Below are 20107 nucleotides of genomic sequence, written 5' to 3' on the forward strand. Positions count from 1 at the left end.
AAATAAAATAAATGGCATTTATTAGCAAAATAAAGAACAGAAACTTTCACTCACAAGGCCCTGCCAGGTGGCCAGGGCTGCCCCACACAGCCCCCCATGCTCTCTGCTGAGCTCCCTACATCCTGCTGTTGCTCCTGCTGTGGCTGGCAGCCTTGGGGGCTCTGCCCTGGGCAGGGTGGGCAGTGCTGCCTGACAGCAACAGCATCTCCACAGCACCAACCAGGCCATGTGCTGCTCAGCCCTTCTGGTGAAGCAGCCCAGTGCTTTCGGACACAGTGCAGAATCTGACCCAGCTCTGAGACGCAGAGTGCTCTGCCTGCCTGCAGAGAGGGACACGGGCTGAAAGTGCAGCCTCCTGGCTCAGTCCCGGCCCTCCCAGGCATCCTCCCGCTGCTTGTTCTCCAGGCGCTTCCTCTCTGCAGAGACAAGAGGATCAATGCCACATCCCTACCACCTCACCTCGCTGTGGAGGTGGCTGCAGTCCACTCTGCTGCAGCCCCCTCTCACCCAGCACCCTGTGAGAAGGAGCATGCATGAGGAAGGTCCCCCTATACTGCAGCCCCTCCAGGCATCCAAAACTCACCTTGAGCTTCTTGAAGCTTCCTGCGCTCAGCATCTCTCTGGGCTGGTGTTTGCTTGCTCCGTACCCCCAGGGCACCAATCACCAGCCGCCTGGCTAGGACAGCTGATGTTTCAGGGCGCTCCTTGGCTGGCTGCAGGTACTCTGTGAAGATGGGGGACATTAGTGGGGCATTCTGTGAGGGACAGGGCAGCCAGCACAGCTGTGGAGTCATGTTGCCTGCCCCATCCCTTCCCAGTTATCAGGATGATGTGGCAGCACAAGCACAATGGCACAAACTGGTACAGGGCAGCACCACTCACCAGCATATGCCCTGGCTTTGGCTTTAGAGGCGCGGGTGCCCTGGGAGAGCGGCCGTGTCTTCACCATCAGGTGCTTGGTGCTGAGGGCATCGCGTGCTGCAGGAAGAGAGCAGCATGTCCCCGTGCAGGGTCAGCCCCATGCCCAGAGTCAAGCTGTGGGAGGGGGATGCCTCCTCTCTGCCCATCCCCAGCTGAACCAGGAGCAGTACCTGTTATGGGGCTGGAGAAGATGCCCAGGGCATGTGTGTCATCCACCCACTTAATATCAAAGCCTTTTTTCCTGCCAAAGAGAGGGAAGGTCAGCGAGGCATTGGCACCGGATGGTAAGCAGAGCCCAGGCAGGGAACCCCAGCAGCAGGGACAGAGTGCTGGCAGACTCACTGATAGCTGCAGAAGACGCGCATCAGATCCTCAGTGCGGAAATCCGAGGGGAAATCGTAGATCTCGATGACGTGGGGCAGCTCATCATCGCTGATGTCCGGCGCAGCAGGTTCGGCCCCATAGTAGTTGAAGCGGGGTGACTGCCGGCTCTCCTGCTGCTTCTTACCCCCTGAGAGCTGCAGCAGCAGGAGAGGCAGAGCACTGAGCAAACCATGCCCACCTGCCCCACAGCAGCTCCCAATCCATGGCAAATGCTCCCCAGAAAGTTGTCCAGCACCCCACCCCAGCACTGCAGGTGGATTCATGGCATTGAGAATTAGGAGTTATTAACTAGGGTTCTCACACCATGCACTTGCTTTTCCCATTACCAGCATCCCTTCACTTGCCACGCTCTGCAGCCAGGTCAGGTGTATGGCAGGGGTGAAAACAGCATGTGCATCTCCAAGCACACCCCTCCTTTCACAGTGATGTAATAACCTGAAAGACTTTTGGGGAAGAACAAGGAGCAGGATAGTAATACCAGGAGGAACGATTGATGTCTCTCTGCCACACGGAAGCACCAGGCTCAGCATGCCCTGGCTGCAGCACATGCACTGGAGCAGCCTATCAGCACCCCAGATGCCAAGATGAAAAGGTGCTCCACTGAGGAGCAAGTTCTGCTGGTTAATCACCTGTGCATCTAAAAATGTATGTTTTATTTCTCATTTGAATTTGTCTGACTTCACTTTCCAGCTGGCAGTTCTTGTTCTGCCTCTCTGCTGGATTAAAGAACCCTCAGTTCCTGGTCTCCTCCCCATCACAGCACATACTGATGTTAATCAAGTCCCTTCTCAATCTTCTTCTTGATAAAATGGATTGTGCACATTTACTACCTCACAGCGGGGCACTTTCTCCAGTCCAAAAAGATGATGGCTGTAGAGCTTTTATACCTTGTGCATTTTTCAACCTCTATTTTAAAACACAAGCAGCAGCCTCCCACTGCCACAACACAGGGGTCCAGACACCCCTATTTCCCTGTCCCACAGCATTGCCAGTGCCACCTGGTCACCCTGCTCTGCCCAGTGGGCCACCCTGTCTCACTTGCTGAGTCCTTGCTTTCCAAACCACGCTGTCCCACTAGCCAAGGGGATTCACTGCCCTGCTTCAGCTGGGACACCAGGCCAGGTGCAGTCCAAAGCCACTCACAACTCCCCTGTTACCCCTGGAGCTGGGCCTGGCATGATGCCAAGGAATGGGTACATAACTCAGGTTGGTTCCCACCCCGATCCCCTAAGCGATCACAGCAGAGCACACTACAACTGCAAGGTTAAAGCCCATAAATCCCAGCCAGCTCAGTCGATAAAAAGTGCTCATTCCGACAATTTTATGGGGAAGATGGATTCACGGCAGGTAAGGGGGTGCTGCCATAGCGGCTGGATGCCGGCGGAGGGTAGAGCTGAGTTATGGAGCTCACGGGACAAGCCAGCACTGCCAGCAGAGCCTCCTGCCCTGCCATCACCCCTGTGCAGGCAGCACACTCATCAGGCACCCTGCACCTGCAGGGGGAAGCAAGGGAGCCATTCCCAGGCAGGACAAAGCCCTGCAGTGCTGCTTGAGGGAGCAGAGCACTCAGGTAGTGCCAGGCAGCGGGAAGATGATTAGAGAGCAGGAGCACAGAGTGCTGGAGCAGACCTTGACCTTCACAAATCACCAGGTGTGGTGGGGCAGGAAGGACAGGAGCCGTCTGGCAGCAGGGCACAGCCACACCACATGGCAGGCACAGCTCAACAGGTCCCCCAGCACTGCCAGCCCAGCACACAGCGTGCCAGCAGCCCCCCAGCCGTAGGGCAGGGCAGGGACTGGGAGCCATGGTGCAGTCCCCAGCCCTGGCACGCATCCTGGGCAGGGTTCACTGATGGATGGACAGATGACAGGGAAAGTGAAGCCTGCCCACCACATCTCGCTGCTCTCTGAAGACACATTCCTGCCAGAGTAGGTCAGAGGGATGTGTGGCTGCTCACTCACACCACAGCCCTGGGCACGCACGCACTGCGGCCCCTGCCGTGCTGCACCGCCTGATGGAGAGTCCACAGAGCCCGCAAGGAAACCATCACAGTGCTTAATTACTCTGTGTTCAAACTCATTTCTACTCTGGATTTGTCTGCTTTCAGCTTCCAGCCAACGGTGCTCACTATGGTGGTTTTTTTCCTGCTAGATTAAAGAGCCATCCGCTATCAGAAATCTCTCTTCCACACAGAACATCATAAATCTTGCTCTCTGCCAGGTATCTGCATTGCATAAGGATTTGGTTACGAGGAAAATGTTACTAATTTTCTTGTTCTTTTTGTTAATTAACAACAGCTCCATCTTCCCAAGAGCCTGCACCCTCCCCAAGCAGCTGCATTCACCTGCTGGAAGCTTGGAGGGCTCAGGATGCACGAGGTGTCATGTGGGAATCTGCAGGGGACAAAGATGGCAACTTCTGATAATCCTTGTTTCAGGTTCTTTTTCACCCATTTTGGGAAGCTCTCTAGAAAGCTCAGACTTGTCTCAGAGCTTGTGCATGGGGGAGCCAATACAGATACTCCTTAGAGTGAGAACCTGTACTGCACAGCACAACCTTGCCCATGCATCCTATGGCTGCACCAAAACAGGAATCTTCCCTGACCTTCCTCCCCCAAGGATGAAGCCATGCCCATGGCATCAGTCCACAGAAAGTCAATGCCACCTGCAGCAGCTGCCTCAGAGCAGCAGCATTCATCACAACTCCCAGTCTGGAGGGTGGGGGACAGTGGCTCAGGGAAGCACAGCCAGGCAAGGATGGAAATACCCAACACCTTTCCACATCCCCTCAAATGCAAGCCCTCTGTGTACCACTGTCTTAGCACCATGCCAGGCTCCAAAAGGACACATCAGACCAAGCAAGGCCTTGTGGACAAGGTGGGACCTGTGCTCCTCAATAAGAGTGCTCTTGAGTTAATCTGATCTCTTCATAAATGCTATTATTAAGGCACCACCCTCCTTCACACCCTGCTTCCAGCTAGGTGTAGGCAGATGCTGGATGTAACAACATTAACGTTGTTTGTTTCTTCAGGTACATCAATGTTATCTGGAAAATTACCAGTTTGACACCACTGATATAAAATGCAGTAAGAAATATCCAGCCTTGTTGCAGGAGCCAAGCTTTCCTCATGAATGGCAGCAAGATGGTGTGGGTCCTGGCACTAAGCAGCCAACTGTAGTAAACTCAGCAGCATGTGTGCAGGAGGGAATGGCAATGAGCCACAGCTGATTAAGAAGCCATAGTTTCGAGGAAACATCCTGTTGCTGTTTCAATGGGATCCCATACATCTCAGCCCATTTCTTTATCACCAGTCCTGGTTTCATGAGGGTGAAGTTGCAGTTTGCAGCACTTCAGCAGGTTTTACTGGGCACACTTTATGTACTACAGGGGGATGATCATCCCAGCCTTCCCCAGCAGCTCTGGATGGGAAAGACAGGGGAAAATGTAGATCCTAGGTGTTTTAGCACCACAGAGGAAGGTGGTGCCATCCCTCCCACCCCATGTACTCACCCCAGAGAACACAGAAACAGACATCCCCCATATTCCAACAGGCACCAGTCACCACCCCTGCAAATCCCCACAAACACTGGCTTGCAGGAAGTACCTCCTCCAGCAGGCGTGGGTCCAGGCAGTCCCCATCATCGTTGAACAGCATATCCCAGCTCTCCTCAGCACCCGGGCTGCTCTGGCTCTGGGTTTCAGCACTGGCACTGGTCTGTCCTTCCTTGGGAGAGCTGCTGTGGAGACCTCTCTCTTCTTTTTCAGCCTCCTCATGCTTCTGCAGCGAGCCCACATCCTCATCTGGCCCTGGCAGCTCCTTGGCCCAGGATGCAGGTGAGATACCCTCCATGCCATGGCACAGCAGCTCTAGGGGCGGTGGGGGCTCACAGCTTTCCAGAGGTGCTTCCTCCCACGGGCTGCTTTCAGCCCCAGCACTGCTATCCGTGCAGACACAAGTGCTGCCTGTTTCCTCTGCAGCAGGCAACAGGTCACCCTCCCCACTGAGATCCCCAGTACCAGCAGTGCTCTCCTCCATGACAGGCAGGAGCTGGGGTGGGCTGCCCTTGCTCTGCTGTGGAGTGCTCCCCCCTGGCAGTACTGGAACATCGCCCATGTTACCCCTCAAGAACACAGGTTCACAGCTGGCTCCTGGTGCACACAAGGTGCTCTCCCCAGGAAGCTCAGCTCTGCCTCCACACATCTCCTCTTCCTCTGGTACCGCAGTGGCACAACTTTTGCTCTGCTCTGCCAAGAGAGACCTCTCCTCCTCTCTCTCCTCCTCCCTGGCTTTCAGACCCACTGTCTCCCCCACCAACTGGAGCACCTTGCCATGGCTGCCCGTACCTGCTGACTGCAGGGCAGCCTCTCCTAGGCTTTGGGAGAGGTCCCCAGCTGGATCTAGGGTGATGTCCCCCAAGTCCTCCAACATGTCACTCAGGGCTGTCTCACAAACCACTGCTGAGCTAGTGGAGTCATCCCCAGGCTCAGGGGTAGCCTTCACAGCCCCAGCCTGGGCACTCTGTGGGGATAGAGGGTCAGGCTCAGTCCATATCATCCTGTGGCCGTGGTTGAGCTCTCCGGGCTCTTCATGAGATGTTTTGTCCTGACTGTTCCAGGGCTGAGCAACAGCTGGATCTGGGCATGGCTCACACACACTGGGCGATGCCTGCAGGCTTTCCAGTGCAATAGGGCAGCTGCCTCTCGTCCTGTGGCTGTGCCTGGCAGAGGCTGTCCGCAGCTCCCTTGGGCCAGCATCCACCTTGTTGTCCCTCCTTGCCGCTCTGCCTACCTGTGTTCTGGCACGGGGGCTTTGTCTCTGCCCCTCACCACTGGTCCAGCCCGAGTCCTGCGGCAGGCGGTGGTTCTCAGGCTCCCGGCGGTGGTTCTCAGGCTCCTGGCGGTGCCCAACGCGTGTGTCAGCTGCCGCCTGTGCCTCTCTCTCCCGCCGTGCTTTGGGCACATAGAGAGCCATGTCGGGCTTCCTGCGGCGCACCCGGCTGCCCTCCGCCTCCTGCTGCATGGTGCCACCACTGCCTGCCAACGAGAGAACAGCGTCACTGTCCTGCCCGCAGCCCCACAGCCGAGTGCACAGCAGGCAGCCCCTGTCCAGGTGGCTGAGTCGGGGTCCAAGCACCCACCCTTCTCTCTCAGCAGCTGGCACACTGGTGGATTGTGGAGTCCCAACACTGCCCCACATGAGCGGATCTGACAGCTGGGGCCTGGATCACCTCACAGTGCTACAGCCTTTGGTGGGGTGCATCCGGCTTGGGGGAAGCAGGGAATTCCTGACAGAATCACTGAGGCACTGCTTTTGCAGCTGCTACCTGGGACCCTCAAGCCCAAGGGACCAGTGTCTGCAGCTGAAGCAGAACACTGAGACCATGCACTGCTCAGGCATCAAAACCACAGAGAAGCCTGAGGCAGCCACAGAACAAGAGAAAGCAAACCCCAGTGCAGGGATACCCTGGCACAAGACCATGGAATGTTGCAGCCCTGCTCACCTGCTGCCCCGTCCCGACTGAGATTTATTTTTCATCATCTTTGGCAGAAGCAGGCACGCCGCAAGCGGCCCGGCCCCTCTAACCCTATAAATATGCATCAGACAGGGTTTATGGAGACGGATGGTGCGGGGGGCTGCACTGTGGTTGAGGGGAAGGCAGAGTGGGGCTGGACTGGGGCCCCATGATTAATCACTGCCCACTCCGTTTAGGGGGATTCATCACAGGCCGCTGTCAGGTAAATCACTGGAAAAACACCTCTTCAGTAATTAATGTGAAGTGACGGATGGACAGCCCCTGGGCCCATTAATCTGGACCATCAGCGCCGAGTGAGATTATGAATGTCAGGATGCATAAACTGCCGGCAGATCAATAGGGCCAGGAACCCATCCAAGGCTCTCATTTCCGAGGCACCTCCGGTACATTAGCCTCCCCTCCACGCAGCCCCTGACCGAGGCGCGAACGCTCCCCGTGGCCCCTCACCAACAGCCAGCAGTGGTGCCAGGAAGGCGAGGGGAGGCCAACCACTGGCTGGAAAGTGGCTGGGGCTGCCCATGTCACACAGCATCATCCCCTCTTCCTGATGGATGGACAGACTGTTGCCTTGGCATGATGGATGAGTCTCTCATGGCCCCCTGGAAACCACTGGAAAAGCCCAGCAGGGCAGTACCCCTAGCATGACTGCAGTGCCTGTGCCTGCACATCATGCTGTGAAGGTGGACAGGAACATGAGGTGCAGGCACAGGCACCGTGGTGATGCTAAGCACCATCCCAGGGCTGCCCCAATCATTTTTCTGTCTCCGTAGCTCTTGTCATTTTTTTCCCCCTCTTTGATACACTAATTTTGCTGGCAGAACGATCCCCTTTATCTTTATCGACCGCAAGAAAGGAATGTATCCTACAAACCTTCCAAGGACTGGATTAGTCATTTTTCAACACTGAGGCATTATACATTTTCTCGCCGAGTGGCAGCCTGAGTGCCAGAGGGGAGGGGGCACTGGAAACCCACCAGCACCACCATTTCCAACTACAGATAGCTTCTAACTGCACTGAAGCATGTTCTGCTGAAAGACGCAGAGTCTCAGGCCATGGCTCATCACTGCATGTCTTTTGGGGGTCAGTGATCTCCCCAGTCTCTCCTTCCTGACAACGTCCAGCACAAGGAGCAAGCAAAAGCAGCACTGCTCCATGCACATCCTATGTCACCTCCAAAAGCCTCTGCACATAGGATTTATGGGCTCCTCGAAAGCTTGCCATTCACCTTGCCTCACCCTCCAAAGCAGATGGTGCAGCATTAGCCAGACGGCTGGTGCTGGGAGCATCTTCTCCCTGCACAGCTTTGCCTCTGCCTGCCACTGTTGGGGAAGAGCTGCTTCCTGCAGCCTGGGAAGAAAGCACGGCAAGGTGGTAGATGACCCACACTGGCTGGAATGCTGCAGTGCTTTGTTTCTTCCCCACAGGGCAGTACAGCTCCTGTCCCCACCCCAGCCTATTATACACTTCATCGATGCCACAGCCATGGGTCGGCACCGACTGATTTCATGCTCTGGGAGGCAGAGCAATAGCTCTGGCTTTGGGTCTCATTCACACTGCGCTAGGCAGGGAAACCCGGCCACTTCCAGAGTCTGGAACCAAGCTTGCCCCACAAAAGACAGGCAGCAACAGGCAATACATCCCCAAAAAGACCTATGCTGCCCCTGATGCTGTCCTGTTTTATGGACCTACCTAGAAAAACAACTCAGCACTCTGGCACCAAGCAGGGAAAGGCCATAGTAGCATGTTTAAAGTGGTGATGGGAGTGCTGCCCAGCTGTCTGGCACGTAAAGCCCACCAGCCCAACACAATATAGCCCAGCATGGCCAGGAAGATACTGGATCATCAGCCAGGAGGCAGCCAGAGCTCCCTGAAGGCACAGGCTCCTCTTGCACTGTTCCCATGAACGCACTGCTCATGGAGAGCTTTGCCCATGGTATGCCAGGGCCAGCTGTCCGGTCATGTGCCAGCCTGTGTTTCTCCTCTAGCAAACATCTGCAGCACACATGGGCAGCGTTTTCTCCCTGATTTCTGTTCCTGTCCTGTCCAGGGAAGGACACCACAAACAAGAGCAAGCCAGTCACGGTCCTGCTCAGTGAACCTGGGAACAGGCATGGATGCTGGGCTGTGCTGCTCACGTGGAATTTGCCAGCTCCTGGAGAAGTCTCAGTGCCACACAGCACCCTCTCAGCAGGCTGCCGCATTTCCTGGCAGGGAGCTGTATTTTTAGCCTTTGAGGTTTCTAATTCCACTCAATCCATATTCCCACCGATAGAGCAGATAACCTTAAAGCCTTGACAGTGAACAGGGGTGGCAATACTGGGGGACCAGGAGCCTTGGGGGACCTCACGCAGCCTTGGCATGCAGCTCACACACCACAATGTCAATCTTTACAGCCTGCAGCAGATTGGGCTCTTTGAAGGGGAAAAAAATAACTACAATAACAAGATTAATAAAAAGGCAGGTACAAGGAGATTCTAAACAGCTCCACTGGGGAACCTGCCACTTGCAGGACTCATCCCATGCCAGGCACGTGCCATAGCACACTTACCAACTGCACAACACCAGCCCCTGGCAGCCCGGGCAAGGACTGTCTGAGGTTCTGGCTACCCTGCACCTCTCCTGCTCTGAGCAGAGCTCCAGCCCAGGCCACCTGGCTCAACAGCAGGCAACAGGGCCAGGAAAGGACCTGGATACCTGGTGAGACAGAGCAAAGGCATGAACACAGCCACTGGTACAAGGCAAAGCATTCAAGGAGCGAAGAGCTGCATTCCATCCAACTCCTGCCTGCAGCCCCGAAGGCTTTAAGACGTCCTGTCCCCTGCTGCCAGGAGAAAGAGCTCACCAGCAGCCACAGCAAACACTGGCTATGTGAGGAGGTGGCAAAAGCATCAAAGGCACTGAGACAGATTTCAATCGTGCCTTTCACTTGAAATACTCTTAGGAGTCACCTGGAATAGATGGTTTTAGGAGATACCTGGAACAAGAGAAGGGGAATATTCCAGACAGAAAGATGATTTGTAAGTCAATAGTGTCCCCTCACAGCTGCGGGGGAGAGGAACAACATACTAGCAGAAGGAGTTAACAGCCAGAATGCTAAGGGGAATACAAAGGACTTTACAAATATACCCAGGCAGAATCAGCACAAAAGTGAAAAGGTCTATTAATAAACAAGGAGGAGAGAAAATTAATGATGGCTCAAAAATAAAGATGACTCAAAAGGGAAAAATCACTGTTTTTAAACAGAAAAATGCAAATGAGGCAAAGGACTTGCAAAAACAGCTGCAGGAAAAGCAAAAACAGCATGTCCACACAGACACAGTCACCTGGCCAGGCTGGCCAGTGCAGAGGTGAACCTATTAACCTGCTGACACACAGTGCTGAGAAGAAACCAGGGCCCTAGTGATGGGTAGAGCAAACAAGGCACTGATTTTCTCTGCAAGAAAGGACAACAAAACCAGAGCTGAGAACAGGATAAACCCTGTTTCTATCCCTAGTGCAGAACTAAACTGGCAGTTAAAGGAGCCTGCATGCCAAAACAATGAATGAGGGACACTGGCTTGCCCAGAAGAGCTATTTCAGAAGAATCACTGGGCAAAGCTTTTTGATGAGGCAAGCAAGAGCCAACTTAGCTGAACTTCAGGGTCTCATCTTACACCATCTCTCAAACTTTTACTTGTCTAATGAATTGTCATTAAACTGGCAGAAGATACTGAGCAGTGAGCTGTTATAAACACCATCTGGAGAAGACACTGTTGAAAGGATCCAAGAAATGTAAGCAGGAAACAAAGCAAGACCCAGCCTGGGAAAATGAAAGTAAAATAACCCAAAGTAGCTATTCAGGGAGCAAGAGCAGCCTGAAAAGCAAGGCCCAGAGCCCAACAGTACACTTACACCAGAAAGGAAGTGACTAAGGTGACCACCCCAAAATGTGCAAGAGGCACATTTGGTCACCAGCATCGCGCCATGGGCCACTCTAGCTGTGACAGCCCCACAGCAGGCAGCACGCAGAACCTCGCAGGTGGTGCCAAGGATAGACGAGGATGCCAGGGGCCTGCGGGCAGCCATGAAAAACAGCGTCCAGCACCTGTGAGCACCAGACACTTGTTTCACAAGGCATGGCAGACTGGCTCACCGAGCAGCCAGGAATCGTGTAACTCCCGGGCTGACACATCGCCCTGTGACTCCACGGTCATGTTATCCGGGCATCCCGGGGCTTGTCCGCCAGCGGGCTGGGGAGGTGGGGATCAGGGCTGGGACAGGGCGAGGGAGGCAGGGCTGGGAGAAGGGACGGGGACAGGGCTGGGACAGGGAGCAAGGATCAGGGCTGGGACACCAGGGTGAGGGAGAGCGGGCCAGCGCCGGGACCGGGCAGGGTGCACAACCCAGGCCGCTGTGCCCCGGTACCGGGCGCCCCGCCGTGCTAGGCCGGGCCGGGCCGTTCCGTGCCGCCCGCCAGGCCGCCGCCGTTACCAGTGGCCGCGCCGGGTCCCCCGTCGCTCCGCGCTGCGCCGCCGCTTCCGCCGCGCCGGGCCCGCCCCGCCGTGGGGAGCGCCGGGACCTGTAGTGCGGGACCGGCCGTGAGGCCCCGGGCCCGCCCCGCGCCGCGCCGCGCCCCGGCCGCCGCTCCTCCCCCGCCGCCCTGGGCACACGAGTGACACCGCCGCGCTGCCTGCCCCTCACTGCACCGCGGGCGGCACGGTGCCACGGCGGGCCGGCCTCCCCATCACTGCACCGCGGGCGGCACGGTGCCACGGCGGGCCGGCCTCCCCCTCACGGCACGGCGGGGGGCACGATGGCACGGCGGGCCGGCCTTCCCCGGCACAGCCACAGGAAGGAGGCTCCGTGCCTGGGACGGTGGTGGACAGAGACAGCGACCCCGCTCCCGCCGCGGGTGGCGCCCCTGCGGCTGCCGCAGGGGTCCCGTTACCGTGCAGTGTCGCACACCGGGCCGGCGTGGGCACACCGCTCTAGGAAGGCTTTGGGCAGGCCGGTGCGGCCGCCCTGGTTGGTCTGGCAGACGGGCAGCGGGTGTCGGCGCTCTCCCTGCTCCAGGACCTCGTTCCTGCTGAGCCGAAGCTCTCCGATGCCATTCCCAAGCAGCTGTTTCCTAGCCAGCTTCGCGGTGTGGGTGCCGGAGAGGAGGTGACCGTGCCGGGACCGGGCAGCCGGCAGCCAGAGCGGCTTCTGCAGCTCTCCCCAGACAGTGAAGCTGCCGAGGGACAGGGACCGGTCACGGGGCACCCTGGCAAGGTGCCACTGAGGCATCACACGCGGCATCCGTGAATGGGGCCGTGCCAAGCATCTTATCCCTCCTGAGATGCAGCTCCAAGGCTGGGACCGCTGATGCTTGAGGTCTGGGATACCCTGAAGTACTCGGACCTTCCTGATTGCTCAGTGTGGGTCCCAGTACAGCCCCAGGGGCCCAGACTAGGATAGGTCCAGTCATCCCACCTCAGACTCGTGTCCCTGTGCAGGAGAAGGAAAGCTCACACCTGGCAGGGCCACGCAGCATCCCCTGGGGAGTGGCTTCTATCCCAGCCTCATGTAGCACACAGGGGACCGTGTTCCCTCTCACAGGTAATCGATGGCAGCAGATCCTGATCGCTTTCATTATTATTATTTTCTTATGCATGTGCGCGCAGGAGATTTATCGCCAGCTATGGAGGCAAAATCAATTATTCATGTTATAAATTAGAAAATGATTTATGTTTGTGGGAGGCCAAGCACCGTGGAGCCCCTGGCCGCGTGGGAGCTGGGTTTGTCTGGGAATGGCACCAGACAGCCCCTGCCAGCACTTACATGGTTTCTCCACCCCTTCTCTTCCTTGGGATGCCCCCGTCCTACCACAGCCTCAGGCTGACCCAAGGATGGTGACTGGCAGGCAGCATCCAGCCTCCCCCACTCTGTAAATCCAGGTGTGAGAGCATGAAGAAGGCTGAGAACTGCCATGGCCTGGTCACCCTGGCCAGTGCAACAGAATGATGCTCCACACAGTTTCCATGGCAGCAGTAAAACAGTCCAAGCGCTGCAAGGTGTGGGCTGCAGAAGGACCCCCTTATTTTCGTCCACTAGAAACATAATCTAATGTCCTTTCCAGCATCTGTGTCTGTGCTCCCCCTTCCCTCAAAGGACGCTGTGGTACCCTCCAGATTGCCACCCATGGGGACAGAGACCTGCTAAGACCCCCTTGCTCCCCAGGAAAGGGCAGATGATCAGGGCAACCCACCTGAACTGGCCCCTGAACTACCCTAGAATAGTACTGTGGGGTTTGGCTTGATTGTGGCTCAGCTTCTCCTGGGCTAGAGTGGTCTGAGGTCTCCTGAGAGTCTTCCCAGGCATGGAGATCCCACCCCCTAAAGGCTGGCTCCAGTTCTGTGTAGAGCAGGGTGGCACTGGGCTCTCACTGCTCCCAGTTTTGGGATAGGGGGTCAACTGCTGCTGCCTGGTCTGCCCCCAGCATGGCCATGCCCCAGGAACTCAGCCCAGTGCTGGTGGGAGCTGCAGTATCCCATGGCTCTGCATCAGTGGTCCCAGTACCTCAGTCCAAAAACCCGCTGCCCGTGACGTGCACCCAGCGGGAGTGAATGCCGGAACCAGCCAGCCGCTCTCTGCTGATAGCTGGGATTGTTCTTGCTTCTGAAGAGTCTTGATCTAAAGCTGCCATGTCTGTGCCTCCCAAGGGACAGCGGAGCAAGCCGGGAGTTGCTGCCTGGCTCTACTTGTCTGTTTATCTGCAGCTGCATCAGCTGGGGCCATGGGGAGGCACAGGCTGAAAGGAGCAGTGCGGAGAGAAAGGAGCTGTCGGCAGCCCCAGATCTGGGACTGATCTCAAGTGAGCTGTGCATCCAGCTCCTGCTTGCATAGCACCAACTGGCTTGAGCCCTGGCCCTTGGGATTGGAAGAACAGCATGGGACAACGTCAGCTCTCCCTGACCAGCCTTTTCTCGGTGAGCCCTGGAGCCCCTTCCCAGCCACCAGAGAGCCTGTCAACTTATGTGACTCCTGGGGCTCTCAGGGAGCTGAGAACTTGCTGGCTCAACATACTCATTGGGGTGTCAGAGGGGCAGGGATTTTGCTCCTCCCTGGCTCCTTGCCAGGGTTTGAACAGGAGGAACATGGACAACCAGGCGTGGTCCAGGGACAGGGAACCACCTTGTCCACAACCAAGGCTGTTGCATCCATGTCAGACCCCAGCCAGTCTCGGGGACCCCCTGGGGCCACACATGGGTGCAGAGGGGTCTCTGGTTGTTCTGCTCTAGCCCTAAAGGACCCAGACAACACAACGAGTTCAGAGGACTGCCACCTGGAACCCCACCAAGCTGTGGGGAGACAGAAAATGAATGAACCACTTTCTGGGGCTGAGCATTGCCTCAAGCATCTTGCTGTGCCCTGGTCCCAGAGAGCACAGGGCTGGCCCGTGCTCGTGTGAGTATCCCTCTGATTTATTGCTGCAGAGCAAATGCTTACAGAGTGCTTTTGGCAGAGAAAAGCTCTGGGGAACAGCAAGGGGTGTGCAGGAACAGCAGGGGAATCGCCTATCAGCTCTATTGTGCCAGGGGCATGCAGAGCACCCACAGTCCTGGGACTCTCTCCCATGCCTGGCCAGGGAACACGCTCAGCCTGTGGGTAGGGGACTGCAGAGAGCTTGGGGCTGGGGTGGATTAGATCTGCTTTGCATTATTGCACAAAACACCTGGGGACTCAGCAGCTCGTGACAGTGCTGTATAATGCAGGGAAGCAGGCAGTGGTGCGGGCAGACACTGGTGCTGCCGGCGGCTGGCGGGCAGGGAAGTGGTACTAGGAGTGTGGGCTGGCTGGGGGGGGGGGCCGGGGGGAGCCCGGTTCTCTTGCTCCTTGTTCTCCTGCACATCGACAATGAATAGGCACAGAAGGCAGTGCTTGTGCTGCAGGAATCAATACTGCTCCGGGAGCAGCCCGGGTGCTCGTCCCTGCGCTCCCGTGGGAGCCATCCCCCTGCGTCTCTCCCACAGCTAGCACTGTAGTCTCCTTCCCGCTGCCGCCTTGCTTTCCAGCACTCTGAGCAGCACTGGGCAGCAGTAGGGGTTGACAGCACCAGGGTGGGGAGCTTGCTAAGCTGGATAGCCTGGTTCCTTTTGGGAATACGGAGGAGAGGCGTCCTGTGAGGGATCCAGGTTGTATACTGACATGAGTTGGCTCCCATCGGCACTGTCACAGCCAACTCTGTCATGGCCCATTCTGCCACAGTCCCTAGAGGGTACCAGGGTGCTGTGGCTGGCTCTAGTAGGCACAGATGCTGCCAGGAGGTGATTTCTGCCCAGCAGTATTCAGGCATGTTGCAGCCTGAAGCAGCTCCCAGTCTCACCCAGCGCTGGCTGTGGCAGAGCTGCTGCATCCAGTGCCAGCCCTGCCCCATGGGAAGGAACTCCACTGCTTTTGATAAGCTTTAATTGATTCATCAATGGGATACACTTGGAGCTGATAAATCTTTCAGGAACCCTGGCAGAGGAGACTGAGCTGGGGAAGCTGGGCATTCCCCTGCCTCCTTACAGCTGTGTGCCTACTCTGAAGCAGCTGGCTGCCCCAAGTATGTCCTGCCAGCTCCAGCTGGCTGCAAGCAGCACCCCAGGTTCCCCCTCAGCCTGTTTGCTCTTTCCCAGCCAGGGATGCTGCCTGGGCCAGCGGCAGCACAGTTTGATGCCTCCACCTTGCTGATACCCATTGACCAGGGAGCCCCATTCCAGTGCTTCTGGGTAGGGACATCATTGTCCTTGGATGAGAAGAGCTAATGGTTCCTGGCTCCATTATAGTACCAGCCAGGTCTTTCCTCTCTCTTCCTGTCCCCTCTCCTGGCATGGGACGGGTTGGGCACTGCTTACTGGTGCATCTCCATGCCAGACATGGCTCTGGGATCCAGGGGGACAGGTCCAACTCGTCCCATAGGACCACGTCCTGCAGGGGGGTGGTGGAAGGCTCTCACTCCCCCACCCTGTGTCCCAGCAGGTAGGAGGGAAAGCAGGGACAGGGACTGCGAGGCAGGAGGCAAGCACAGGCGGATCCGGTTACAGGCAGCACGGGGCAGAGAGATAGGCAGAGAACAGCAATGCAGCAAAAAGGGCTTTTAGTGATAATAAATAATTAACATTTCTAATGATGTCCCGGCGACAGGAAGAGTCCAAGCGGGGGACCCGAGGGCACTGCGCACGGTGACAGGAGAGACAGGGGACCATGCGAGGTCCAGGGAGGCTGTGCAAACACAGGGGCTAGGCTGTGAGAGAGCTGCAGGGCTGGGGGTCCCAGGGCAGGGGCACTCCTAGAGACCCCCTGGGTGAGCAGTGGCTTGGGTCCAGCATTCACACTCTGCTGCTGCCAAGGACACAGGAAACTTGTGAGGAAGAGTACTGGAGGACTAGATTAACCAAACTTGGGGGTTAACCTGACTTCTGTGATGGTAATGCCTTCCCAGGGTTTGCCATGCCCAGCGAGCACCCGAGAGTGCTGGCTGGAGGAGGGGACTGGGGAAGGCTGCTGGGAGGCAAAATCTCCCAGGGAGCCGCTGGGATGAGTGACAGTCACCAGGCTACTGCCAGCCGTGTCACAGAGAGACCCCCACCCTGAGAGGTGTCCAGGGGACACGGAGCAGTGCGATGGTCTGGAGTGCAGGACCAGAGAGAGAGGAGGTCTGTGGGCAATACAGGAGATCAGACATTGCAGGATAACGACAGAGAGGGGACAGCAGGGAGGAGAGGGATCAAGCAAGCAGCCATCTGAGCATGGGAGTTCCATCACCGTGAGTCACCACAGAATGGGCATGCAGACATGGGAGAGGCAAAAGCAATCCTAGGAGGAACCAGGAAGGCATTTTTGGCAGGACTGGGCATTTCCTTTCGTGCCTGCATGGGACCTGCCTGTGCTGGAATCGGCCTGGAAGAGGATCAGAGATATCATGGGGCTGCCAAGGAGGCAGAACCCAGGAGACCCGTGAAGGGAGGACAGCGACTCATGCCCAGCACAGCGCAGGCTGTGGGGAAACGGAGTGCTCACTATAAATACATCAGGGTAAACGCCAGGGAGGAGGAGAGCTATTTCAGCTAAAAGACAACATTAGCGCAGGAACAACTGGGGATAAATTATCCATGAATACATTTACAGTGGAAATTAGACCCTCGGAGCAGGGATGTCCCAGCACAGCCCCTCCAGAGAAAAAAAAGCAGTGCCAGGCAAGAGCCAGGATCGGCTTGGCAGCTGAGGGATCCCGCAGCGCATTGTGGTGGCTGCATGTGCCCTCTCCTTGTGTTAAAAAGCAGCAGGAGTATATGATGGGATGTGTGCGCCTCACTGCATGCACGTGTGAGTGTATGTCTGTGTGTGTGTGCAGGGTCTGCAGGCACGTTTGGGTGGCACCATGAGTGCTCACACAAGCAGATGGGGTGGCTGCTCACAGAGGGGTGTGTGTGTACATGTAGGTGCTTGCGAGTGTGCTGGCAGTGTGTGTGTGTGTGCTGTGCACCCACCAGGCTGCATGCAGGTGTCTGGCACTCATAATGCTCTGGAAAGGGGAATGACGGCTCCAGTGAAGTATCCTGGAGTTTAGTGCCTTCAGTCAGCATTCCTGTGCTCACCTGCACCCTGTTTGTGTTGCACCATCTGGAATTTGATGGAGAGGATATTTGCTGGATGAGTGCTCTGTGAATCCAGCTGATCCTGGGTGGATTCCTATCACTGATCCTGGGTGGATTCCTATCCTGCTCCTAGAGCAGTACTACTCCTTCAAGAGCCGTGGGGGTCATCTGCACTGCCATCACACAGGCTTACTCTGCTTGGCAGTACCAGTTAACTGCCCTGTGCCACCCCTCTGCCCATTGTAATGCAAGCAAGGGGCAGACTGCTCCCCACCCTCCTGCCTTCTCCCCAGAGAGAGCCTGGGGTGGCAGATGAGCCACCAGGCAGAGGGTCAGAAGCATGAGGGCTGCTAGCGTTAAGAGGGTCCCCATTCCCTGGGAGCTGGGTCGGCATGGATGGGGCCCCAGGAGCAAGGGCCAGGGGAGGCTGGGACATATTAGTCCTGGGGATGAGAAAGGGAGGCCCCAGATGTGCAGAGAGGTGGCTGGTGCTCATGCTGGCCCCAGCTCAGCAGAGCCTCCCCCCGTCTTTGTGCAGCCCTCAGTGGAGCACAGCATCTCCCTTCCCCCCGCAGCGTGTCTGGCTGCTGCTCGCTCTAATTTCCTGTGCATTGTCCCCATCACCGTGCCACCACTCCCTGCACATCCCACCCCCCTCCATGCACCACACTGCCAGGCTCCCTATGCCCCAGCGCCTGCGCCCTACCTCACTGCTCCTGCGAATGTTCTCATGCATCCCAGCTCATTTCACTGATACTCTGTGCTTCCCTCTGCAGCTCCTTGCAGACAGCTCTGTCCCACCCCAAGATGTTTGCCCTATTACATCCCCAATGTGGATGCAACCAGAGGGGTGGGATGGAGACATTTAGGCCAGCACAGGGCTCAGGGACTGGTGCAAAGCTGTTTCTTATGGCCGTGGCTGCTGTTGTGCCAAGGTGCATTCTGGCTGCTCTTTCTCCCCCAAAGAAATATCCTAGCCTGGCAAGGTGGCAGTATCCATGGGAAGGGCACCGAGGAGCTCCAAAAGCAGGTATTGGGGAGCACCTTGCAGTCCTATGAGTGGAAACCACCCCGCTGGGTGTCTGTGGCAGTGGTGGGGAGCTGCAGCGTGCAAGGCCCTCTCAACAGCGTGTGCTGCTGGCACACAACATGTCTGTGCTCACATGTGGGGTGAGCACATCCCCGCGGACACGGCGTGTGCACCTGCGGAGCCGCGGCACCGTGTGCCCAGCTGTGCCAGCCATGCACACAGCGATGCACACGCACGGCTGTGCGGCTGCACGTGCACGTGTGCTGGCACACCGCAGCCCTGCCTGCGTCTGCATGTGCTCGTGGCCAGAGCCAAGCCCCGCTGTGCTGGCATGCTGGGTTTAGAGCCCCAGGGAGCCCGTGTGCCCAGTGCCATTCACAGTCTTGGCATGCTGGAGCTGGCTTCCTGCCGGCGTGTGTGTTTTCTGTACCTGCCAGTCATGGGGAGGGCATTGGGAGCCAGATTTCAGTTTGTACAAATAATTATCCGGGTGGTAACCAGACCTGGGATGAGCGAGCGACTCAGCAGCAGGGGTGCTCGCCCTGAGCACACAGGCACTCATGCACGGTGGCAGCCAGGCACTGGGGCTGTGGGCAGGAGAGCACACCTGCAGCGCTGGAGTGCACGGCTGCACACCAGCACAGAATTGCACATGTGTGGTGGCCACATTGACACCCCAGTCTGGTGGGTTTGCTTGGCGTTATGGCTCACCATGGCTAATGCAGAGAGCAGGTGTGGTTCCTGCCCCATGGCGGTGCCCTATAGCAGATTCCTTGTGCCTGGATACCAACATTCTGCAGCAAGCAGCCACGCAGCAAGCCCGGTGCTCAGCCAGGCACCCTGCAAGAGGTAGTCATCAGAAATGAAATACAGGGGTATTTGATGGCTATATGGAAGCACCTTTGTGGGAAACAATCACTGTGACTGGAGAGCTCTCAAATCTAGCAGGGAGAGAAGAGCCAGGAGCAACAGGCAGAAGCTGTAGCCAGACATGTTCAATGAGAAATCAGGGCTTTAGCAGAGGAGGTGATTAGCCACTTGAAGCAGCCCAAGTGGCATGAGTTTCTGTAGTTCCTGCTGTCTTCCAACATGTCTCTCCTGCTATCTCTCACAATGGCCACAGCCCCAGAATCTGTGCTGAGGCACCTATGAACGTGCTACACTGGGGTGACCTGGTAACCTTATGCCCTATCAGTCCCTGCCACAGCCACTTTGTGCTTCCAGAGACACACAGAGAGCTCTGTGCCCAGTCCCTCAGGAAAACATGTTGGGAAAGGCTTGTGTAAATGCGATCCTGCCTCGGGCACCCGCTGGCTACAAGATTTTGGGCAAGTCAGTGCCGTGCATGACCTAAGATGGGAGTTCTTGGAGTTCAGGCTGGCTGCCAGGGCACAGCCACTCCTGGGGTCCCTACAGAGAAAGGTGTGCAGGGTGATGACACAGGCGGGTGCTGACCCCTCATTGTGTGGCTTAGATTCATAGAACAATGGGATGGTTTGGGATGGAAGATCATCTAGTTCAAATCCCTCTGCCATGGGCAGGGATACTGCCTACTAGATCTGGTCACCCAGGGCTCCATCCAACCTGGCCTTGAACACTTCGAGGGTTGGGGCACCGAAAAACTTCTCTGAGCAAC

The 20107-nt window shown here is 56.9% G+C and overlaps 1 protein-coding gene across 3 annotated transcripts; it reads right to left on the reverse strand.

Annotated features, from left to right (window-relative positions):
• Positions 1 to 3: 3 nt before the first annotated feature.
• On the reverse strand, positions 4 to 11340 carry R3HCC1L (R3H domain and coiled-coil containing 1 like). Of its 3 annotated transcripts, none has more exons than XM_056494870.1 (7): positions 10973 to 11340; positions 4911 to 6340; positions 1264 to 1439; positions 1092 to 1162; positions 883 to 978; positions 584 to 724; positions 4 to 416 (listed from the first exon to the last, which is right to left on the reverse strand). In XM_056494870.1, exons 1-7 carry the CDS (start codon positions 11031 to 11033, stop codon positions 361 to 363), a joined length of 2031 nt encoding a protein of 676 aa, XP_056350845.1. In that variant the 5' UTR covers positions 11034 to 11340; the 3' UTR covers positions 4 to 360. The 3 variants fall into 3 exon arrangements, with proteins under 3 accessions (XP_056350845.1, XP_056350847.1, XP_056350846.1); XM_056494872.1 differs by having other exon boundaries at positions 6096 to 6340; positions 10973 to 11321; XM_056494871.1 differs by having other exon boundaries at positions 10732 to 11282.
• Between the last annotated feature and the right edge of the window lie 8767 nt (positions 11341 to 20107).

This window comes from Oenanthe melanoleuca, chromosome 6, assembly GCF_029582105.1.
Source record: "Oenanthe melanoleuca isolate GR-GAL-2019-014 chromosome 6, OMel1.0, whole genome shotgun sequence".
Lineage (NCBI taxonomy): Eukaryota > Metazoa > Chordata > Aves > Passeriformes > Muscicapidae > Oenanthe > Oenanthe melanoleuca.

What these genes read in the sequence shown, in the direction of transcription:
- R3HCC1L (XM_056494870.1), bottom strand. Translation starts at nt 11,033, where the DNA reads ATGACCGTGGAGTCACAGGGCGATGTGTCAGCCCGGGAGTTACACGAT. An exon ending in ACACGATTCCTGGCTGCTCG is followed by an intron (nt 6,341 to 10,972) that starts GTGAGCCAGTCT and finishes TCTCGTTGGCAG; the next exon opens with GCAGTGGTGGCACCATGCAG. An exon ending in ACCCACGCCTGCTGGAGGAG is followed by an intron (nt 1,440 to 4,910) that starts GTACTTCCTGCA and finishes CTGCTGCTGCAG; the next exon opens with CTCTCAGGGGGTAAGAAGCA.